The sequence below is a fragment of the Sorghum bicolor genome, chromosome 4 (assembly GCF_000003195.3).
Source record: "Sorghum bicolor cultivar BTx623 chromosome 4, Sorghum_bicolor_NCBIv3, whole genome shotgun sequence".
NCBI classification, from domain to species: Eukaryota; Viridiplantae; Streptophyta; class Magnoliopsida; order Poales; family Poaceae; genus Sorghum; species Sorghum bicolor.
Genome location: NC_012873.2, coordinates 57,117,617 through 57,140,306, shown reverse-complemented (window position 1 = coordinate 57,140,306; position 22,690 = coordinate 57,117,617). Strand labels below are relative to the sequence as shown.

At 44.3% G+C, this 22,690-nt stretch overlaps 1 protein-coding gene across 1 annotated transcript; it reads left to right on the top strand.

The window, feature by feature from the left end:
* On the top strand, positions 5,888-21,634 carry LOC8074775. Its single transcript, XM_021460341.1, has 4 exons — positions 5,888-6,013; positions 7,697-7,776; positions 7,945-9,621; positions 21,142-21,634. Exons 3-4 carry the CDS (start codon positions 7,951-7,953, stop codon positions 21,403-21,405), a joined length of 1,935 nt encoding a protein of 644 aa, XP_021316016.1. The 5' UTR covers positions 5,888-6,013; positions 7,697-7,776; positions 7,945-7,950; the 3' UTR covers positions 21,406-21,634.

The window sequence follows — 22,690 nt, the reverse complement described above, 5'->3', positions numbered from 1 at the left end:
ATAGCCCACTTTATCATCAAAGCACCATCGGACATATATTACCAAGCATGACGCAGAAAAAACAAGTGAAGAGCTTGAGAGAGAGGATGCTCTCAATAACAATACTTCCAAAGAGGGGACCACGTTCACAGAATACCATCAACGCTAAATGAAAACTAAGGCTTTTCAACCGAACCTTGAAGGAAATGGACCTCATGACAACACCTCCAACAAGCAATGTGGCGCCAAAGATGTCACTATTGTTGGTTGTGATATGGAGCCGAGTAGGGCATTCATGTGAAAATCTCATACCTCCTAAACCATCACACCAAAGCACAATGTGGGTCACCGAAGCAAAATAGAACTTGCCATCGCTGTGCACAACAAGATGTTCTGGGTTCGAATTAGTAATCAGGTTGTTCAACATGGGTTGATGTGTGTGCCTTTGGCATCTTAAGCACTCAAGACACAAGGGGTTTATCCTAGGTCGAGCGTCTAAACCCTACATGTCAAGCAATGGTGTTCTTCATGTTAAGTATTGCCCAATCGAGAGAGAGAGAGAGAGAGAGAGAGAGAGAGAGAGAGAGATGTAGGGGGTAGCTCTATGCTAGTCTAGAGTACCATCTACTAGGAACGATCAGCTACTCGGTTTGATCATTCTGCTCCCTTTTAGATCCCTTCTATAGGAGCCCATGTGCCACCTTATACACTAGGGGTCGATGGGTGTGCAAACCGCATGGTCTTTGAGGTTTTCCTAGGTTTTCTTGCCCTGGGCTTTGGTCTTCTTCTCCATGGCACTGCCAATCCTCCATTGTCTTGTAGCTAGGTCAAAAAACACCACAACCACCCCTTGTCGTTGCTGCCACTACCTAGCGTTGACTGTCAAGTGCAGCCTGTTGCCTTGTGGTAGTGGAAAGCAAATGAGCGCTTGGCATAGCGTGGCGCTCTCTTGCTGTGGTGTCTTTTAGGACCTATGCACCTAACAAATTATAGAGCATATTCATGGAGTTGGTTGGCCAGGGCCTTCCCCGAGCCAAGGTCGGGGAAACTATCGTGGTGCTCATCCGACAACTACTCCCCTAGGTCGGGTCCTCCTTGGCCATGCCAAGCTCCTGAGTTCCCAGGTGAAGGTGGCCATAATGGGGGGCTTCCTCGACTCATTCCCTTGGCACAAGGTGTTTTTGATAGGATTGGGCCCTCTGTGGCCTATCGTGTTATCCCTTGTTAGTTAGAGGGTGCGTGTGAGTGCACCTGATGGGTGTAGCTCCCGAGCCCCTAATACAGACTCTCAGACCATTAATCCATAGGTTTAACATATTTATATATTTGACTATCGTCACAAGCCACCGAGACAATGGCCGTACGAAAGCCAGCAACAGGAGACCACTTTGACTCTAACAAAGTTAAGATATTTTAACTTTGTAAGAAAGTTGGAATGACTTATAGGAACTGAGAGGGTATTACCTTAGATAAAATATTTTAACCATGAGCTAATGCATTTTCTTATCTATACTTTCTTTGTGTGCGCATAAGTCTTTTAATAGTCATCCCTCATTGTCGATTAACTAAAAATGACCATATTTGTTTATAGAAAATATATTTGTCAAGCATATGAAGCAGTTTTATTTTTTATTTCTTTCATAGTACATATCTCTTAATAATATTTACACACCAAACCACGTGTAGGGAGTGTGACTATCTCTTAATACTATTCACGTATCAAACCACATGTAGGAAGTGTGGCTCGCGTGCCGCTCGGTCATCGAACCCTGATAATTTTGCATAAAGGTCATTCTATTTAATAGAAACCAACCCGCAGTCCAAGACAGTTCATATATATTTTTTCACAAAACTCCTTGAGTTTTCTTAAATCAACCCGCAGTCTAGGTCATTTTTTTTTGAACCCCCCTCCCCCAAGTTTTGCTAAAAAATATCGTACCATCATTCTTCTATGCCTTTTCTTGCTAGTTGTACAATAACATGTCATATTTAATATTACCCCTACTTCATTAAGGAAAATACCATCACGTCAATGGTTTCCCAAATTTCATGATTCCATGTCGAAAATAGTTTTTGCCTACTTATGCTCCTCCCTCCTTAATAAATAGTTTTACCCCTTCTTTCTCCACAATAAATATAACTCCAAAAATGTGATAGTTCCATTTCAGTGCCCAAAATAATATCTTACTTAAATAGTACCTTTCATAACAACAGGTCGCAAACCATGACACCTATGTGAAAACCATAACGAAGCCACGGATTTGTCTTACCTGCGTTACTGAGGACTTGTTCATGTCCAAACATTTTTAAGATTTGCTGTTACATCAAATTTTTAAATGTATGCATGAAACATTAAATATAGATAAAATAAGTAACTAATTGTATAATTTGTTTGTAATTTGTGAGACGAATCTTTTAACCCTAGTTAGTTGAATCTTTTAACCCTAGTTAGTTTATAATTGGATAGTAATTACTAAATACAAACAAAAAACGTTATAGCATCCAAAGGCAAATTTTTTCTATAACTAAACAAGGCCTTAAAAAAAGCGTGCATCTCTGCCTACGTACAATCATTATTACTCTAATGAAATAAAGTCTGTATAACTTAATATGGGCACTGCGCGGCAAAGTCTCGCGCCATTCTAGGTATGCACGATTGCACGGCATCATGTTTTTTTTACAAGCCAAGCAATTTCACAAATATAGGTTCTAAAAGTATAAAAATTAAATATTAACAAACGACGATTTTTTCATACATAAGTCCAAGACTGCACAAAACATATGTACATGTTACCACCTCTTCTGCAGATCTGCTCGGATGTCTTGTTCTTTTCCCTCTCCAGGCTCTCTAATTTATCATCTACATCTTTCAGAGTTAGTTTTGATTTCCTGGTGACAGTGTTTAGATAACATCCAACAAATTCACAGTCTGTTTATTTGACTAATAAGTCATGGCTGAAAGTACTTCAATCTCGTATCTTTTGTTTCTGATGATTTACCTTTTACTCAACGATAACCATGACCATGATTAGTATATAATAATAACCGGGTCGCTTCATATATACACAGAAGGCAATGTTATTTACTGCACAAACCGAATCCTACACTGGCGAGCATGTCTAATAATTTGTCATCAGGCTTTTCTATTTTTAACCTTTTTGGCAAAATAAGAAAAAACCATATCTAATAGTTTAGCATTTTCTCTCCCCACCTTTCCCAACTTCGCAAAAATTTATTCTGAGCACACAGTCTAGGAACATGCATCTGGAGTTTCTCAGCCGGTCTAGTTAGCACGAAGAAAAATATGGTTCGAGGTGAGAAAAACACAAGAGAGAAAGATCTGGTGAAAGAACTTAAACGTGTTCTTGATACAAAACATGAGACCGGGTCATAGAAAAAAAAATGCTGAGGAAAAAAACAAAAGTTAGGATAAAAATATAGAAAACTGTTCAAGAGGATTTTTTCCCCTCATACTCATTTAGGAGTTGACAAATACCATATTTTGGCAAACAAAAATACAAAGATCTCTGTGCAGGCACAGCAGACAAAGGCCTTGTTTATTTTCCAAAAAAATTTGCAAAAAATTTCAAATTTACCATCACATTGAATTTTATGGGCATGCATGGAGCATTAAATATAGGTAAAAATAATACTAATTGCATAATTTACATGTAATTTATGAGACGAATTTTTTAATTCTAATTAGTCCATGATTGAATAATATTTGTTAAATACAAATGAAAGTGCTATAATGTCTTTTGTAAAAAATTGGAACTAAACTAAGACAGGCCAAAGCCGCACCCCGTTCTAGTGAGAAATTCCAGTTATCCCCAAATCGTCAAAATCCTCAGTGGGCATGAGACTTCTACTAGGTCGTCCATGTCCGCGTCCATCCTGGCTGCTCAGCAGCCGCGCCTCGTTCTCCTCCTTCTGCGCGCCCCCACAATGCAGGCAGCTGCGAGACCGCACGCCACCACGCCAGCGACCCGTGTTCCCTGCGTCGCGCGACCTCGCGTTACGGTCTGGGTGTTTTTTTGTTTCTTTTTTCAAGTCGCTTCTGCCAAAACATAGCAGAATACTACATCGAGTTAACTTCGAATCTTTGTGTGGTATTTCAGGTAACCGAGTTCTTCGGTGGAATTTTCTAGATCTCATGATCTTTTGGTGCTACAGCACCAATTTTCTCTTTTTTCTGGGAAGGGATGTACTGAGTAGATAAACAACTAATGTAAGCAATCTGGTTATTTGACATCAGTCCCTATAGGTATATGTTACACAATCTTTTCTGAAACAAAATTCACCTTTGCATAGTGATCCATAAGTTTAGAAGTATATTTCTTAACACATATGGCCACGGTAGTGTTTGTTTTTCTCTGCATAAATGAGTTACCCTCATGGGTTTCTTCAGATGTTACTCTTTTTTGTTCTACCTCTCTCAAACACTATAGCTAACTGACATTAGGTACTACTTGCTAGTAGTTGATGTTTCCCTTTTCTTTTATGAAACAATATTCATTGGCTGTATGTGTGGCTCTTTGACATTTACAATTAACTCCAAAGGACATTACATACAGAAGGTCTGTTATTCTATCATTTATTTTGGAATGGATGGGAGATAGAAATACTATATATAATCTTGCAAAATAGGCATGCTGACAAATGAAAGGTTCAATGTTGCATGGTGGATGCTATCTTGTGAAAGGCCGTACACTGTTGTAATGTGCAATACCATGATCTATAAACATGGAGTTTCGTTTAACACTCTGCCTGCTTAACACCTCATACATATAGTACTTTCTTAGCTACCAAATGATACTAGAGAAAAACTAACTCTTCATTTTTGTGAGTATTATCTTTTATTTATTTTCTTTTTGACCCATTTGAATCTGGCAAGCTGACAACAAATACAGGTGTTAGATTGATCGATAAAGCCTTTTTGAATTTGCCTTCTTGGATGTTCTGTGCCATTTTTTTTATACCTTTTTCTTCCATGTATCCTGGAACATTCTTCTTTTGGTTCCAATATCATGTAGCTGAGATTTAGGAAGTGTCCCCTGTACATCCTTGTTAAAAGAAGGAAAAAAACTGCCACACCAAAAATACATCATTTAGTAATTTAAATTCTAAAACATATAGATCCAAAAGCTAAAACCTTGTTAACAAATCTAAACTTGCATCCTAATGTTCTGTGCCACTTGTTACATAGTCCTTTTTGGTTGTGTGTAAAACTGACTATATATAGATTAGATCGTGCATTCGACTCACTTTCCTTTGATATTCATATTCAAGACGACGATGACAATAGCAACAAGAAAACCTTTTGTCCCAAGCAATACATAGGCTAAAGATGAACACTAACAGGAGCTAGAAACAAGATAATTACATATGGAAATCAAAATAGTATTTGTATTCTAGTAGAAAATAATAGTAAATGAAATATCAATATCATAGGCCATAGTTTTGGCACATGGATTACTAATCTCCATGCACTTTTTTGCTAACATCAGTTATATTGGGATAAATTTCATTCCTTTAAGTCCCCCTTTACTGCTTCCCCAAGTGTCAGTTTTGGCTGACCTTGCCATCTAAATTTCTTGAATTCATACCATCTAAATTTTGTTTTTGATCCAATGGTATTCATATCCAGCTCTTTGTTCAGGGGAAAAATTGGATAGGTCATTGAAAGTGCAGTATCCATTTTGATTTAGTTGCAATCATTTTGCTAAGAGCTGTAAGGTATGTGGAAAATACGTTTCGAGTTCATTTTCATGTGGGATTATATATTTAAGTTTTATAAGCGTGTATGTTAGTTGTATATCATTTCCGTAAATTGTTGGGCTTTTCTGCAAAAAATATGGTGGTTGCCGATGGATTTATATGGGGAAAGGTTTTACTCCAAAGGAAAATTCCCCTTTATACTCACTGGCGACGGCTGTGGCATACTACCTCATATACCATTGAAGAAAAGGGGGCGGAATCGAGGAGCTTCTAGCACTCCTTTAGCCTGAGCCCAAGAAGGTTTTGGATTTGGCAGGTAAACTTCTCCCCATATTTGATTTGTACAAAGCAGGTTGAATCCCTATTGATTCCAATCGAAAACAAGATCTGTTTTTCATGGCATCTTTCTAAAAAGCTACCAATTTTTTCCCATGTGTTATTGGATCTGATGTGATCTAAATTTCTTGCACACCTGTCATGGGGCTAGTTCATCAGGGGAGAATTTTGGAGGTTGTAGCCAAAGTTGGTGTTAGGGTTAGGGGCAAGATGTCGCCGGTACCCCCTTGTTATCGGCGAGGACGGTGTCCTTAAGAATTGGGGGGCCATGGCGGTCGAAACATGTGTGTGTGGGGGGGGGAGGTAGGGGGAGGCATGTTGTTCTTCAATTTGCGGTGTCAGGGGAAAATTTCGGAGGTTGTAGCCAAAGTTGGTGTGAGAGGGGCAAGATGCCACTAGTACCCACTTTGTTGCCGGCGAGGATGCCGTCCTTCAGAGTTGGGGGCCGTGGCGGTCCGCACATGTGGGGGGGGGGGTAGGGGGAGACATGTCTTCGTCTTCAGTTTGCTGTGTTAGATGATAACTTCTGAGGTTGTAGCCAAAGTTGGTGGTATGATGGTTAGGGGCAAGATGTCGCCAGTGCCCCTTGTTGCCCTTGAGGACACGGTTTCCTTAAGAGTTGGGGGCCATAGCAGTCGGCGTGCGCTGGGGGTTGGGGTAGGGGACAACATGCCTTGTTCTTCAGTTTGCGGTGTTAAGTGGAGGATTTCGGAGGTTGTAGCCAAAGTTGGTGTGAGGGTTAGGGACAACATGCCTTGTTTTCTTCAGTTTGTGGTGTTAGAGGAGAATTTTAGAGGTTGTGGACAAAGTTGGTGTGGTAGTCAGGGACAAGATGTTGCCAGTGCCCCTTGTTGCCTGTGAGGACAGTTTCCTTAAGAGTTGGGGGCCATGGCGGTTGGCACAGGGGGGAGGGTTTAGGGGAAAACGTGCCATGTTCTTCAGTTTGCGGTGTCAATTGGAGAATTTCTGAGGTTGTAACCAAAGTTGGTGTGAGGGTTAGGGGCAAGATGTCACTAGTACCCCTTGTTGCCGACGAGGACAGTGTCCTTAAGAGTTAGGGGGCCATGGAGCTGGGGAGGGGGAACATGTCTTGTTCTTCAGTTTGGGGTGTCAGAAAATTCAGATGTCAAACTACCAAGTGAACTAGGTGTATACATGCTTACTGGAACATCATGGGTGGCATATATGTCATAATGAGTGTTCACTTGCCAACAATATTCACAGAAGGCTAGTCTATTCATATTAGGGTTATATTTGCTCTGATTTTCTGGCTGAGATTATGTAAATACTACTACAGTGCCAACACTCTTGTAGATAGTGTAGCGATCCCCTCACTGGCAACCAAGAAACAGTGTCTGGGCGCTGGCCTATGGCACTTGTGGTTGGTTTGGGGCTTTGGGCCCCTCCTAACAAAGGGTATTTGCAGTCATCACCAACTCAGAATGTTGTGGTTGGCCAAGGTGCGGCCCTATATGGTGAAACCGCGGGTTAGGGCTTTTTCTTGGCCATGTGGTTGAGGCTTCTTATTAATCATAGTGCCTTGGGAGGCTATTATCCAGGGTTGAATTTTTAAATACCGCTATAGTCATACTGTGTTTTGAGATGCAACATGTTTGATTCCAGTACATTTATATGAAATAACCTGTGTATTGCTACTTTGCAGATCTATTGGAAAGTGTAGCTTTCTCCATTCCAGCCTGTCTGCAGTACTTACGACCAGCTTTATCTTGGCCTATCACCGAGGTAGCACCCACTGGTTCATTGTTCTGAACTTACAAAACAATTCCAGCATTGTCATTTCTGCACCACATAGGCTCTGAGGAGATATACATATTGCTTCTCTTCATTCATTCCCTCGTTGTAGCACTGTTGCCACCCTCATAAAACTCACTTTGTGCACTATTCTTGCAGTCTCTCATGGGTACCTCAAAGTGTTTCCTGTTTATGAGGATCCTTATCTTGACTACCATGGCTATATCAGTTGCCATGAATGCTGCAATCATTGGGGCACTGGTAACTAAGAGGGACTGCAAGTTTGCTGAGCTCATGAGACTCCCAGACTTATTTCTTGTGTTGTTTGTTCTGCTGTGCTTTGACTTTTCAATATATCTGGCATTCAATCTATTGTGGCCTGCAAGAACTTCAGTAGATGAGAAAATATGCTCACAGGTCTTGTTGGAAAATGGTCATGATTACAAAGTTGGCAACAAAAGGAACCCCTTAACAGATCATTTACTTGGAGAATTAGAAGATACTATCAAAATGGTGGGAATTGGGCATGACCTAGTTCTGGCCTCTGAATGTGAAACTACTTTACAAGAGCAAGTCATGGTCTTCGATCAGCAGGATGAAACATTTGACATCGGAGAGACACCCTTGTCCAGGAAATCTAAGGATCATTTGGGTCAAACTGTTGGTAAAGAAACCCTTGTTTCTGAGGCCTTTCATGTTGACACTACTGATTCAGTTTCATGCCATGATTCAGTTTTCCTCTCTGAGCATGAACATAATGCAAGGGATCTCATTCTTCCTGATACACAAGCTTCAGCTTCTGAGTCCCATTCAGTCAAGAATATGCTTGCCATGATAAATTATCTTGCTGTTGAAGGTTTTGCTAATGGAGAAGTTGTAAGGGATGCTGTTTCTACTGCCTTAAGTCAACAAGTTGCTGAATTGATATCCATAAGACGTAAAGAGATAAATGACACTCTGAGATTTCGTAATGAATATGCTAGTCGCATGATACCAAAAGTTCGAGTGGTTTTTCCTTCACACCACCAGTTTGCTGACATTCTTGATGACTTCTGGGGCAATTTGTTTGACCTGCATGGTAAATTAACAGAAAAAGGTAATGCCATAAGGTTGGACCTTCTTATTGGGCTGGATGTTGAGGAGATCAAAAGCTGCCCATGCTATTTTGATGTACTGCCTGGAGGTAATAACATGTGCCCTGAACATGAAAATTTCACATTGTCTGCTGTTGTGGCGTTCAGAAAGCGCATCATGGACTCGTTCCTCACGGAGGATCCTAGTCTATTGAAGGATGAGGAAGTATCATATTTTTCTATGGAAAATGATCAAGTACAATATGAAGTTCCCATTGGCATGGGAAGTCCATTGGAGGAGCTGAACAAAATGGAAGTTTTGGTTCAAAAATGTCCATCACAACAAGTAGCTCAACAGGCTTCCAAGACAAATGTCTATTTCTCCTACAATGAATTGAAAGGGCTACTCTTGACTTCTTTTCGGGCTTGTATTCTGAATATATCACATATTAAGAAAGCTGATTGGCTGATTGATGACAGAGGTGGGTTTGATGAGAAGCTAGTAGGCTTGGCTGCTGAAATGGTCATATTTGGAGACATACATCCAAGCGGGGTATTCTGTCCAAATGCAGTAGTTGATCCTAATGGTAAAATATTCAACCTGTGCACCTCAACCCTTGGTTGTGGAGATGGATGTATGTGGCTACCTACTCTCCTTATTAGCTTTGGTGTCTGGTGCATTTCTAGAATATTTGAAGTGCTTCTTTCGGCAGAGCATCCTTTGCTTTTTGGGAAGTATAGTAGGGTTCTCAATCGTCTGCAGGTAAAACTCTCATCTTTTGTTTACAAGTGTTCTTTATTTTTTTAATTGAAAATTGGTTTAAAGAAGTCTCAATTATGCATGTATGTATGCATAAGAAAATTACATCAGTGTTTTCTCCAAATTTGTCTTGCACGCAACCTACGTATTTTGAAGATAATCAATGGAGTTTAGGAATTAGTGGTGAATCAAGAAAACAAATGAAAATGAGTAGACAAGACCAAGATTTTTGGATTTCTGGTGGATTAAATATTGCACTCAGTAAATTTGCTATTGTTTTAGGTTTCCAAAGTCAAGGTCACAATATAGCTTGCATTTGTGAAATTGTAAAGCTGGTTTGACACCAATAGCACGAAAATTTATGATCTGAGTATTCTTTTTAATTGAAATGATTGCAATATTGGTTTGACACCAATAGCAGGAAAATGATTTATAGTACTTTCACTTTTGCATTCTAGAAAGATGGTTCCTGTTACTAGCTTATTCAGCAGAATTATGGCGAACTCTTTCAATTATAAGGGTCACCATTGTGATATAACTTCCAGGTGCAACAAGTGTAGGTCCTTGACCATGCTTAAATATTTTTTTTCTGATGCGGGATAGTCCCCATTTGCATTAACGAATGGAAATCGTTTACAAAAAATGCATGAATGGACCAGGATCAGTAGAAAACCAAGGCTACAGTCTAGAGAAAAAGAAGATAGCACCTGACTCAGATGTTCGACTTAACCTGCCTATTACTGCCAACCATTGGAGGGACATACCCGCACAACCCAAATTCTGCCAAGCCAAACGACCAAGAAACTATTGTAGAATATGTACAAACACCATTGGAAGGAAGACAACCATGTTTTCGTTTCGCTTAGCTCCTCCCGCTCCGCCTAACCTAGAAAGAAAGGCATGCCAGCTATAGCACTCCTCTAGCTGAGCACCTTTGTTGCCTTCGTCTTCCTAGTCGTCCTTAGTTGCAGTGATCCTCAGCGTAGGCCATTGTCGTGGCATCACCATCATCTGCAGCGCAGCTCGAAGCAGTAACACAGCACCATCGATCGGAGACTTTCTCCTTAAGACCATTCTTGTACAAACACTAAGCTAGATGTACACTAGGCTTAAACTAGCACATCCTTAATATTGTGCTAATTGCCGTGATCTTCAATCAACCATCAAAATCCAAGTGCTTCTACATTCCGATGGTCCGAAACGTCCTCAATGGCAGTGTATAGGGGTATATTATAGCTTTAACCTTCAAAAGTAGCCATTGTGATAACATGCTGAAACTCTTTGCATCAGACTATCCATTTAGTACACTTCTCTAAGAATAGATAAAGTTTGTTGTTACAGACTTAAGAGTATTGGACCATCTGGTGATTTGGATCCTTCAAAATATGTGTGCTAATTTATCCAGTGTAACAGACCATCTGCCGAACCCACTGTCCCACCCACCTGATCACAGAAGTTGTAATAAGTAAAACAGTTGTAACCTTTTGCTCCACACTCTGATTTCGAAGATCTTGGGGAAGTTTCAGCTCTACACTTGTGTTCAAATTTCATTTGACCAAAGTTAAATCTATTATACAAGACCAATTCAGTCCTTTTTTCGTGGCTTTATTTTCCCTCTTTTTGGTCAGGATTTGTTTCTTCAATGTCTTGTGTGGTGCTTTGGTCAAACGGAGCTAGAATTGTGCTAGTAAGGTTCCTAGCGCAAGACCGAATCAGTACTGCAACCAAAGCACTCTTTATACTACTGCCAACTAAAAAACAGAACCTATCTATTCCCATGTGCCAGCCTGTTGGCCCCTACAAACAAAGTTCAGCTAAGCTGCTAAGCTACCTCACTCACCCACACTAGCTGGAGGTAGAAGAAGCCCCCCCGAGCTCAGCACGCGCGCACACACACACACACACACACACACACACACACTCTCTCTCTCTCTCTCTCTCTCTCTCTCTCTCTCTCTCTCTGTTTCAGCGTTGGCTGAAACTAAACCTCTAAATGTGGCAAACTGAACTGCCTTTTCCAATTTCATTGAGGTAGTATATATACAACTACATGTACCTCTACCAGGCACACTTAAGGTATGGTGAGTACTGAGTACACCAACTACCTACTCCTAGTACTACTAGTACAAGCCTTGGATCAACCCACTACCATGGCTGATGTACCTCTACCAACTATAGTACTTAGATGGCCTATTGCCTTACTAGCTACAGCACAACAGATAGACAACACATGCTGACCCAAAAGTCTTACAATTCTTCCCCTAATCCTGCTGCTAACCCTTGACCTTATCCATGCTGATCATCTTCCTTAGCTCCAAGAACCTGAGGCACCCAAGGGACTTGGTGAGGATGTCAGCGAGCTACATGCTGGTCTCGACGAACTCGATGACAACCTGTCCTCCGTTGATGCAATCCCTAAGGAAGTGGAATTTGATGTGCTTGCTTCGGCCATGGAGGATAGGGTTTTGGTGAGGGCGATGGCTGACTTGTCCACCATCAACATTGGCGGGCAAACCTTCTTGCCAGTCAACTCCCCCAGCAGCCGGCGCAGCCACACAACTTGGCATGCCGCTGTGGCCGAGGCAACATACTTTGCTTCGCATGTTGACAGCGCCACCATCTTCTGCTTCAGCGACTGCAAGGTGATTGGCGCAGACCCGAGGAAGATGAGCACGCCAGAGGTGCTCTGCCCCTCGTCAATGTCGCCCGCCCTGTCCGCATCGCTAAAAGCTATGAGCCCTGGCTCACCTTCACCGGATTTGGTCGGAGCTTCACTGAAAACCATCAGCTGCAGCCTGCCGCTTTTGGGGAAAACAATCACCTGATCAAGCGTGCCCTTGATGTAGCATAGCAGCCGCTTCACTGCCATCCAATGGTCCTCCCGAGGATCCTCCAAGAAGTGACTCACGTACCTGACCACGAATGCACTGTCCGGTAGGGTGTGAGTGAGCCACCGCAGCCCGTCGACGATACTTCAGTAGCGTGTCGCGTCCACCTTTGCCGTTGTGCTCTGCTTCGAGAGCTTGATCCTCTTCTCCATTGGAGTTGCAGATAGCTTGCAATCTTCCATGCCTCCACACTCTAGCAGCGTAGGTTCGTTGCCCTAGTGTGATGGAGTCCTTACCCTGCTTCACCTCGATGCCGAGGTAGTAGGAGAGCACGCTGAGATCGCTCATTTTGAATTGTGCCACCATCTCAAACTTGAACGCACTGATGTCCTGCACCCATGTCCCCATGACAATCAGGTCATCCACGTACACGTTGATGATGAGCTCCTCCTTCCCCCATCGTCACATGTAGAGCACGTGCTCTGTTGCGCAGTGCACGAACCCGAGCTCGCCCATGGTGGCGTCAAGCTTGGTGTTCCATGCTCTCGGTGTCTGCCTGAGCCCGTAAAGGGCCTTGTGCAACCTGAGCACCTTGTGCTCTGCCCCTTTCACGACAAAGCCCAACACTTGCTTGATGAAGACAGTCTCCATGAGCTCGCTGTTGAGGAAGGATGATTTCATGAGTCCTTTGTTGTCGCCAGCGCTAGCACGAGCCGGATAGACTCCATCCGCGCTACTGGGGCGAGCACCTCGAAATCGATCCCCTCCTGCTACACAAATCCATAGGCGACGAGCTACGCATTGTGTTTGACGATGGCGCCGTGCTCGTCCCTTTTTACCTTGTAGACCCATTTGAGGCCAATTGGCCCGGCGGATCGACGAGCTCCCAAGTGCGGTTCTCCTCGATGGACCGTATCTCATCGAGCATTTCTTTCCACCAGCTTGTGTCCTTTTCCACCGAACGTCGCCAGCTCCTCTGCGCTCATGAGCAATAGCTCTGGATCATCGAGCAGCGGCTCGCCACACCTGGCACCTCTGCTTCAACGATGATATTGTACATGCGGCGGAAACACACCTCCTTGCCATCATGGAAAGCATTAACGAAATCAATGACATTGCTTGGAGGCGTCGCGAACTCGATCATTGTGCCCGATGAAGGTGTCCCCTGCCCCCCCCCGCCAAGACAAAGGATGCTAAGACGGGGGACGGTTGTGGAGGTGAATGCGCCGCTATTGGTGGAGATTGCCTACCGCCTCAAGATGTGGCCAAGCTAGATGGCTCCATCCCCTCTGGCTCTCTTACCACTGGGCACTGGCTCCACTCTAGCGTCACCTATGCCATGGGTCACCAGGTCTCAACGGTGAAGATGTCACAGACACTGCGTGCTTTCCCCGTTGCTAGTTCATCCCACTTCCATGTTGTTGCTTTGTCGAACACCATGTACCGAGACACCACCACCTTGCCTCCTTCTGGGTCGTAGAGCCGGTAGGCCTTGCTTCCATCCTCATAGCCTAGGAACACCATGGGAGTGCTCCTATCCTCTAGCTTGTCGAGGAATGGCTTGGTGTTCTTCACGTGGCCGACGCACCCAAATGTGCGCAAGAACATGATGTTCAGCTTGTGTCGGTGCCAAGCCTCGTAAGGCGTCTGCCCCTCTAGGGCCTTGATGGGCGAGCGGTTGAGTATGAACACCACCATGCATCTGCTTCGCCTTCATCATCAAGCGGGCCATGCCGATGATGGTTTGATTCCACCGCTCCACCATGCCGTTGTGCTATGGTGAGTATGGCGTAGTGTGGTGGGCACCACCCCCTTCTCTGTGCAGTAGGCATCAAAATCCACAGAGGTGAATTCTTCACCGCGATCCGTCCTGAGCACATGCAACCGCTTCCTGGACTCCACCTCCACTCATGTCTTGAAGCGCTTGATCGCCTCCGCTGCTTGATCCTTGCTCGTCAGGAGCTGTAGCCACATGTATCGACTGTGATCGTCGACGAGCAAGATGAAGTAGCGCCTTCCCCCGTGCGTTGCCTGCGTAATTGGCCCGCAAAGGTCCTCATGGACTAGCTCAAGTGCCTTCACCATGTGATACTTTGCTGCCTTAGGGAACGGGAACCTCCTCTGCTTTCCCGCCAACCAGCTGTCGCACAGCTCGTCGGTGTGCTTGATGTGGGGTAGACCGCGCACCATCTTCTCCATTTGCCTGAGCATGTCGTAGCTAAGGTGCCCGAATCAGGCATGCCATAACCATGGCTCCATGTGCTGCGCCGCTAAGCACACTGGCTGCTCCACCTTTAGATCAAGCAGATACAACTGACCTTCGGGACCGATTCACCTTAGCGAGAAGTCGTCGCTCTCGATCCCTGATGTTGAGGGCGCGGTCCTTGATCAGCACCTCACTGCTGCGCTCGTCTAGCTGCCCGAGGCTGACGATGCTCGAGTGCAGCTCCAGGATGTAATACATGTCCTTGAGCGCGCAATGCTCACCACTCTAGCACCGGAAGATGTAATACATGTCCTTGAGCCATCGCCGAACTTGACCGAGCCGGTGACGTCGCTATCAAGCTCGGGGAATGCCGCCTTGGAGCCAGTCATATGGTTGCTGGCTCCGAAGTCGAGGTATCACCTCTGTTCCTGCTCGCCGCCCATTGCTCTGAGGTGGACCTGAGCCCACGGTTCGTCGAGGTCGACGGTCGTCGAAGCGCTCCACTCCACCTTCCTTGCCTCCTTTGTTTTCTCCTCTGCCTCAATGTCGTGGAGGGCGCAGAACGACACCATGAGGAGCATGTGCTCATCATCGTTGTCTGCCTAAGCCAGGTGTAGGCACTCCTTCGCCTAGTGCCCGGTCTTCCCGCACCGCCGGTAGGCATTCGGGTCAACCTTCTCCCTCTTGTCCTGCAATGCCTTGCCACGGCGCTTGTCGCTGCTTTTGCGGCCAAAGGTGGAGCCTTCCCCGCATTGTTTTTGAGGCGTTATGGCGAGGCACGGCGCCAGACCCCCTTCACAACGCCTAGGCGCTTATGGCGGATGCCTAGGCGATGCCATATGCACCTTTTAGGCGCCATGGAAGTGTTACATAAGTTAGAATTATAGATACTAGTGTAGCACATACATGCCTTGTTTATTCCCAATTCTTTAGGCCAACACATACTAGTAGAGCTAAGAGTACTAATCAGTAAGTATTATACTAATTAAAGGAAGAAAAACTTCTACTTTGTGTACTGTAAAAGTGTAAAGATTAAAGAAGACAGATATTATACTAATCAAAGAAAGATCTGCTTTGTGTTATATGTAATAGTCAAAGAAGATAACAGCCCAAGCACTAGTATACTCCGTATGTGGGTATGCGACAGAAAAAGGAAGAGCAGAGTACACGCACCTATATGAGCAAAGGCGGAGCAAACAAATGTGAAAAACGACAGATTTGGTGAGCCAAAGCACGAGATGAGGCAGGGGACGTATAGGTGCGGACAGACTCGAAGTGGATGGACAAACTTAAAGCGGACAGACCTACGGAAGGAGATGGTGACTTGAAACGGGCAGACCTGCGGACGGTGATGGCCACTCGAAGCTGCACAGCAGATGGCCGGTGGTAGCTGGCGGTAGGTGCAGATGGCCAGTAGTGGCAGGGACTCGAGAAGGCAGACATCAATAGAAGACTACCCAAGTGGAGATGCAGGAGCTGCTCCACGGAAAGTGCAAAAGGCCGAGCGGAGAAGCAGGTGTGGCTACGTGATAGGGGCGACCGGCCGACGGACTCAAGCAGAGGAGCAGCCAAGCAGAGCTCGATGTCCACCCAGTCCCACCCCCTTCTCTCTTCCTCTCCCTCGCCCGCACTCACAGTAAAAGCCTGAGTGGGAGATTTCGCGCGCCAAGAGCAGTGTAGGCGTGGTTGATTCCTGCCCTTTTGCTTTTGGCGCGGAGGCATGGTCGATTCCCATAGGGCCACCGTGATTTTTTTGCTTTTCCTCCGTGAGTTCGCATTTGGTGTCTGCGGCAAGGCTCTAGGCGTCCGGCGGACTCCATTTCTTGCCTAGTCGACGCCTAACCGAGTGAGGCGGACGCCATACCGTCGGAGGTCGTGGGACCCCGATGCCCAGCACCCGTAGCATGCCTTGTCGCTTAGGCGACGATTACGCGACGCCTCAAAAACAATGCTTCCCTAGACCGCTGCTTCTTCATCTACGCAATCCAATTGGTCAGCAACAGCTTGCCGCCATCCTTCTTCTCCTCCGTCGTCAGCTCATGCGCTCATCGACTGCCCACAACCGCTTGGTAAGATCCTGGATCGTGAGGGTCTCCATGTCTAGCATTGTCTCAATTGAGAGAGCAATCTGGGTGTATTTGGGTGGAACGATGCGTAGAAACTTGGAGACGACCTTCTCCTCCATGACCTTGCCGAACACCGCAAGCTGGCCAACGAGGGACTGCAGGCACAGCACGAAGTCCACCACCTCGCTTGGATGAAACTTCATGTCGTCAAAGTCGTAGTGCAGCTTCTGCACCTCACCTTCTTGGCTCGAGCTGAGCCAATGCGCATGGATGCGAGCGCATCCCAGGTGTCCTTGGCGTTCTTCTCGCCCAGCATCTGGTGGTACTCCTACGGCGTGGACGACAGCAGCACCTCCATCACAGAGACGTCATCGTCCTCGACGTCAGTGCCCTTCTTGATCGCCGTCTAGAGCTTCCGCACCCAGAGTTTGACCTTCATGGTCACCTCCCACTCGCCGTAGTTGGTGCGGGTCAGCTGTGGCCAAGTGTTGCCACTGACTTCCCGCACCGTGCGCAGGACAACCTCCCTCAGTGGAGACTCAGGCTCAGCCTCCATGCTGGTGCATGTGCCTTTCTCCATCGAGTCGTCATCTCGAGCCATCGCCGGTGGTCAAATGCAGCGATGACGAAAGTGTACGGCTCTGATACCACCTGTTGGCCCCTACAAACAAAGTTCAGGTAAGCTGCTAAGCTACCTTCACTCACCCAGACCAGCTGGAGGTAGAAGAAAACCCCCCTGAGCTGAGCACACACACACATGCTGTTTCAGCGTTGGCTGAAACTAAACCTCTAAATGTGGCAAACTGAACTGCCTTTTCCAATTTCATTGAGGTAGTATATATACAACTACATGTACCTCTACCAGGTACACTTAAGGTATGGTGAGTACTAAGTACACCAACTACCTACTCCTAGTACTACTAGTACAAGCCTTGGATTAGTCCACTACCATGGTTGATGTACTTCTACTAACTATAGTACTTAGATAGCCTATTGCCTTACTAGCTATAGCACAAGAGATGGACCATCACATGCTGACCCACAAGTCTTTGCTACAGCAAGGAGAGAAGTGGAGGGCGGCAGCAGATCACATCTTACACAGCCCCCAACCCCAACCCAAAAAAAACCACACGCACGAGCTTGTACCCGGACCATGTCTATCTTTATCTACAATGGCACACAGTTCTACATGTTTGATGGAAAAATAAAAATATATTCCTAACTATTTGCTTCACATGTGGTCACTAAAGCCAAACAATAGGTCTTCATGGACTTTTGTTGCTTACTTTCTGTTTCCTCCCAACTCTACTATCAATGAGACTCACCTTTTATACGAGCACACATATCATTCACATCTATAATATTGTTATTAATCACCATTATCCTAAAGTAGGGCTTTGACGCTTATGATTTTCCACCACTAGATGTAAAATCTTGGGATCCACCCCGAATGTAAAATGTTCCTATGGTTAGCTATTAGAAACAAGTGTTGGATGGCAAATTTTAGCAAGCAGAGGTCTCCCGCATCCTGATCATCGTGTGTTGCGAGACCAAGAGGATGATACTGCCCAACATATCCTATCTACTTGTGTGTTTGCTAGACAGTTGTGGCATAACCTGTTAGCACCAGCTTGATTGGTCGAATTGCACCAAGACAGGATGAGCAAAGCTTTGCAGAGGGGAGGAAAGCAAGCCACATAATCGACAAACCTCAAAGGATGAGGTTTAAAAGCGCTGTGATTATGGGAGTTTGTGACTCCAAAGGAACAAATGTGTGTTTGATGACGCCCTACTGTCCCTCCAGAATGCACAACGCTTTTTCAAGGAGGAGCTGAAGCTTTGGGAACTGGTTGGTGCCTGTAAGCTTCAAGAATTAAGCCTAGGTTGTCGTGGGGTGGTTTAGTCTGAAAGTCTATGGTCATACCTGCAATATCACAGATTGTCAGACTGGAGAAGAAGCCCAAGACTAACATCACACCACAGTTGTAGCGATATCAGCAAATACTGTGACTGAGTAGAAACCGATAAGTAGCTCATGAGGATGATAGCCTATTTTGTTACTGAAGTAGCCAAGGTCAAAGTGGACGTGGTTGAAGCCGTGTAGGAAGCACAAGTCCAAATCATCAACAAAGGCACACAAGTACACATAATCTTGATCTTTCATCAGGAAAAATAAAGACAACAGCAACAGTAGAGGACATCTCCGTGTAGACCTTCGGGTACCCATAGCCAGATGTCCCAACCCCCCTTCTCTCTTTCTTCTACCATGGTGAACTCGTGGTCAATGAAGGAAACAGAGAAGGGGATGGAGGATGGCCGGTAGCCAGGCATCTCGCAGCCTAGCGCCGCCCATAGAGCGGTGTCCTCACCTCCACTGTATTGGTGTTTCTCTTTCACAGTTGCACTCGCGTGCTAAGAGCAGCGGCGACAGTGAGTGGGGAGGTGCCTGGTGGGCAGAAAATTGAGCCATATAGAGGGAGAGAGGGGAGGAGCAGAGGACGTAGAAGAACATAGGGTGGGATGGCAGTCCGACAGGGTGGTGCGATGGCCTGGCGGCACCTATATTAAGTACCGCTCCTCCGATCTGCTACTACTTGATGGCGTTAGGCGGGAGATCAATCAATCTGTAGCCAATACCTTCCTATGAGGGCATTGCCCTTGCAGAGATCGCTCTACCAGGGCGGCGTAGCGGTGGCGGCAGCACAAGCCTTAGGGTTAATGAATAGAGCATAAACTCGTGATACCATGAATGTAGGAAGGATTAGTTATAATGCATGGATGTATTGCATCAAGCCCTTGAACTGAACCTAGCTCAGTTTGTCAGGTTCCTTGTGGTGGAACCTGCCACCCGGGTTCAAGCCTTTGACTTGGCATGGGTGCTCCTATTTTCCTGCATTTATTCTAGGATTGAATGGCCGTTGTGCTTTCAGTGGTAGGCCACATTCCCGCCATATGTGTGTTCATAGAGTGTGCGTGCGTATTGAGCGACCACGTCTATACTTGTGCAATTTGCAAAAAAAAGGAGTACAATATGCTTTATTGATACATCTGGCAATACAGGATTACAATATACCTAACTACCAAATATACTCGAACATAATATATTGTTTTTATCGAGTTGTTCTATTTAATTCTCAGGTGATTGTGTTTGGTTGTGAACTGTATTGCAACCCCTCTGCTTCTAGGTGAGTCGGAGTGGTTGCTTGTAAGGAACTGGTTCTTCCTCTTCTCTTCTTTATATAATACAAAAAAAAGATACACAACTATCTGTGTTCGAGAAAAAAAATTCATCACCATACTTTTTTGTTAATAACATACCTTTCTTTGTTGGTCCCTTCTTGCTATTACATCTGTCGTAGAATCACAGGCGTAGTGGTTCGAGTCATCTCAGCTGAAATTGCATTGGGCCTATATTGGGCTAGTGGCCAAACTGCCAAAGAGCATAAATGGTAGCATCACTCATAAATAGGCATGTGTAGGATAGGTGATGATGACAATAATGAAGTGGTCAAACTTGCTGTGCAAAAAATTTCCAAGTTCTTACGGAAATTTCATGACTTTTTTTAGGTTGGACCTTTCTAAAACCTGATTATTTTTGTAGAATACGCAGGAGAGCTGCATATCATTGCATTAAGAAGGAAAACCTGCATATTTTTCAAACTTTCTTATGATTACTTGAAAGTTGAACAACCTTTGTGAAGCCAAGGTGAAACTCCTAAAACTTGGAATCTGGGACTTAAAGTTTACTGAACTCTAAATTTGAAAACTTTCATTTGCTTCATGCTGTCCTGTTGGAAGGGATGAAGATGGAAATATACTTGCCATCCCATGTGCTTTGTGGTACTAGAGATGGCAATATTATCTTGATAATGCCTATTCTTAAGAATTCCGATAACAGAAAAGTTACATCTGTAACTGTCAGATATAGAGTGCTGAGCAATGTAGTTAACTTTCCCTAATGGTAGTCATTGTAAATGGGAAAAAACAGTTCACTAACAGATTTGTATGCATTCATTCATAGCATTCAGTATGAGGCTGAAATGTGGGCAAAATTTCATAAATACCGTTCTTTCTTCTGCTGAGACACACATTATATAGGATTATTAATTTCACTAGTATTTCTTTCTTCGTATTTGAACTTTTTGGTTCTCTATATGGACCCATTTTCAAAGAGCTAAACCATCTGTTAAGTTGTTGCTGGAGAATTGGTTTAAATCTTTTTATTTAGTTTCAATAGCTAGGATTTTCTTTTGGGGTTGCACCTATGTACATTACAGTATTACACTTCTGTTTGTATGTACTTCTATAAGAGAAATTGATAGGGATCTCTCCTGCTGACATCATTAAAAATGGACCCATTTTCAGCTAAACAATATTATCATTGTGTTGGTGACCAGCTTACTGATTTCTACCACTTGTACAGGGTATTCTGGATCCAGCATTCTTGAAGCCTGTTCAACCTGTTTCCATATGTCCATGCACCAAAACCGTTCCAGGCGCGAGAAGTGTGAGAATGGCCGATGGAAAACGTATCAGTGTAGAAGCTGTGTTGGAGATGCTGATGGAAGTTGAGGCCACCATATTTGGTGCAAAGCACTATGAAGTCTATGGCAGGGAGATGAAATACCTGAAATCTGTTCTGAACCGCTATAAATTCCTGCTCTCCAAGGTGGCATCTCAGGAGTAGGATTTCGGTCATATAAGGTCAATATAATAATAAAAACTGAACTCTCCAGCTATGGTCACAGATTTCTGTAATAATAAAAGCTGATGAACTCTCCAGCTATGGTCTATAGATTTCTGTATGTCTCTGTCATCTGTCTGTGTTGGTCGAACTTTGACAAAAGCTATGTAATAATGTTATGCTACATGGTATGAGCTTGTGAACTCTAATAATGATTTGACAATTCCTGAAACTCTCCTTAGTGATGCTCATGCTTTTATGATGGATATGGAATTGAAGAAATTACCTGTTGTGTTGCCGGCTAATTACTTGAAAAAACAGATGCAGCACACGGGGTGATCTCTTTGGAGCTGAGGTTTTGTTGCTGCCATGTCGTGGACTTGATCAATGTGGGGATTGGGGAACTATTTGAGAATTTACAGTACCTTATTATGCTCCAGAACAAGGTTAGTAAATGAAATCTAGAAAGCTAACCATAAAGAGGTATTGTGAACTTCTCCAAAAAGAAAAATACTTCTGGAAGAACTAACGATCACCTAAATCTCGATTTGGCCTAACCAACGGATGAACAGGTAGACCTCAGAGCCTTGGCCATGTTGATAGGTTATATATAGGTCATACGCATGGATAATCAACCGAGAAAAAAAACATTTTTCAGAAAAGGGAATTTATATTAATATTTCACCCTCTGCATCGATTAAACATAGGTCACCTCGAGCAAGTTGTTTGGATCTTGATTTGGCCTAACCAACGGATGGACAGGTAGACCTCGGAGCCTTGGCCATGTTGGTAGGTCATATGTCATATGGACGAATGATCAACGGAGAAAAGAATCATGGCATGGCGGTTAAACAAAGGTCACCTCGAGCAAGTTGTTTAGATGAGACTCATACTGCCGGCAGTTCTCTTGATTTACACAGATTCTGAAGTCTGAACTAGTTTCATGTTAGGCATAGACCACCTCCATCAATAGCCCTGTCCCTATCTTCGGGCTCGTTTGGTTCCGGCTTCGATAGTGTAGCAGCACTGTAACGGAGCCGTAAGGAGCCCCAAATATGCAGCTCCACTAGCTCCTCCGGTCCTCCCCTTCGCAATTCATTTATGTCAGAGCGAGCTTTTTTTTTTGCACTGTACAATATACTCTACAATACTCCCATTCCAAATTATGTCATTACAAAAAATTTGGAGAGTCAAAACATTTTAAGTTTGAGTAAGTTTATATGTTAAGATAATAACATTTATAATATTAATTAAGTATTATTTGGTTCTTCATAATTATATTATCGTA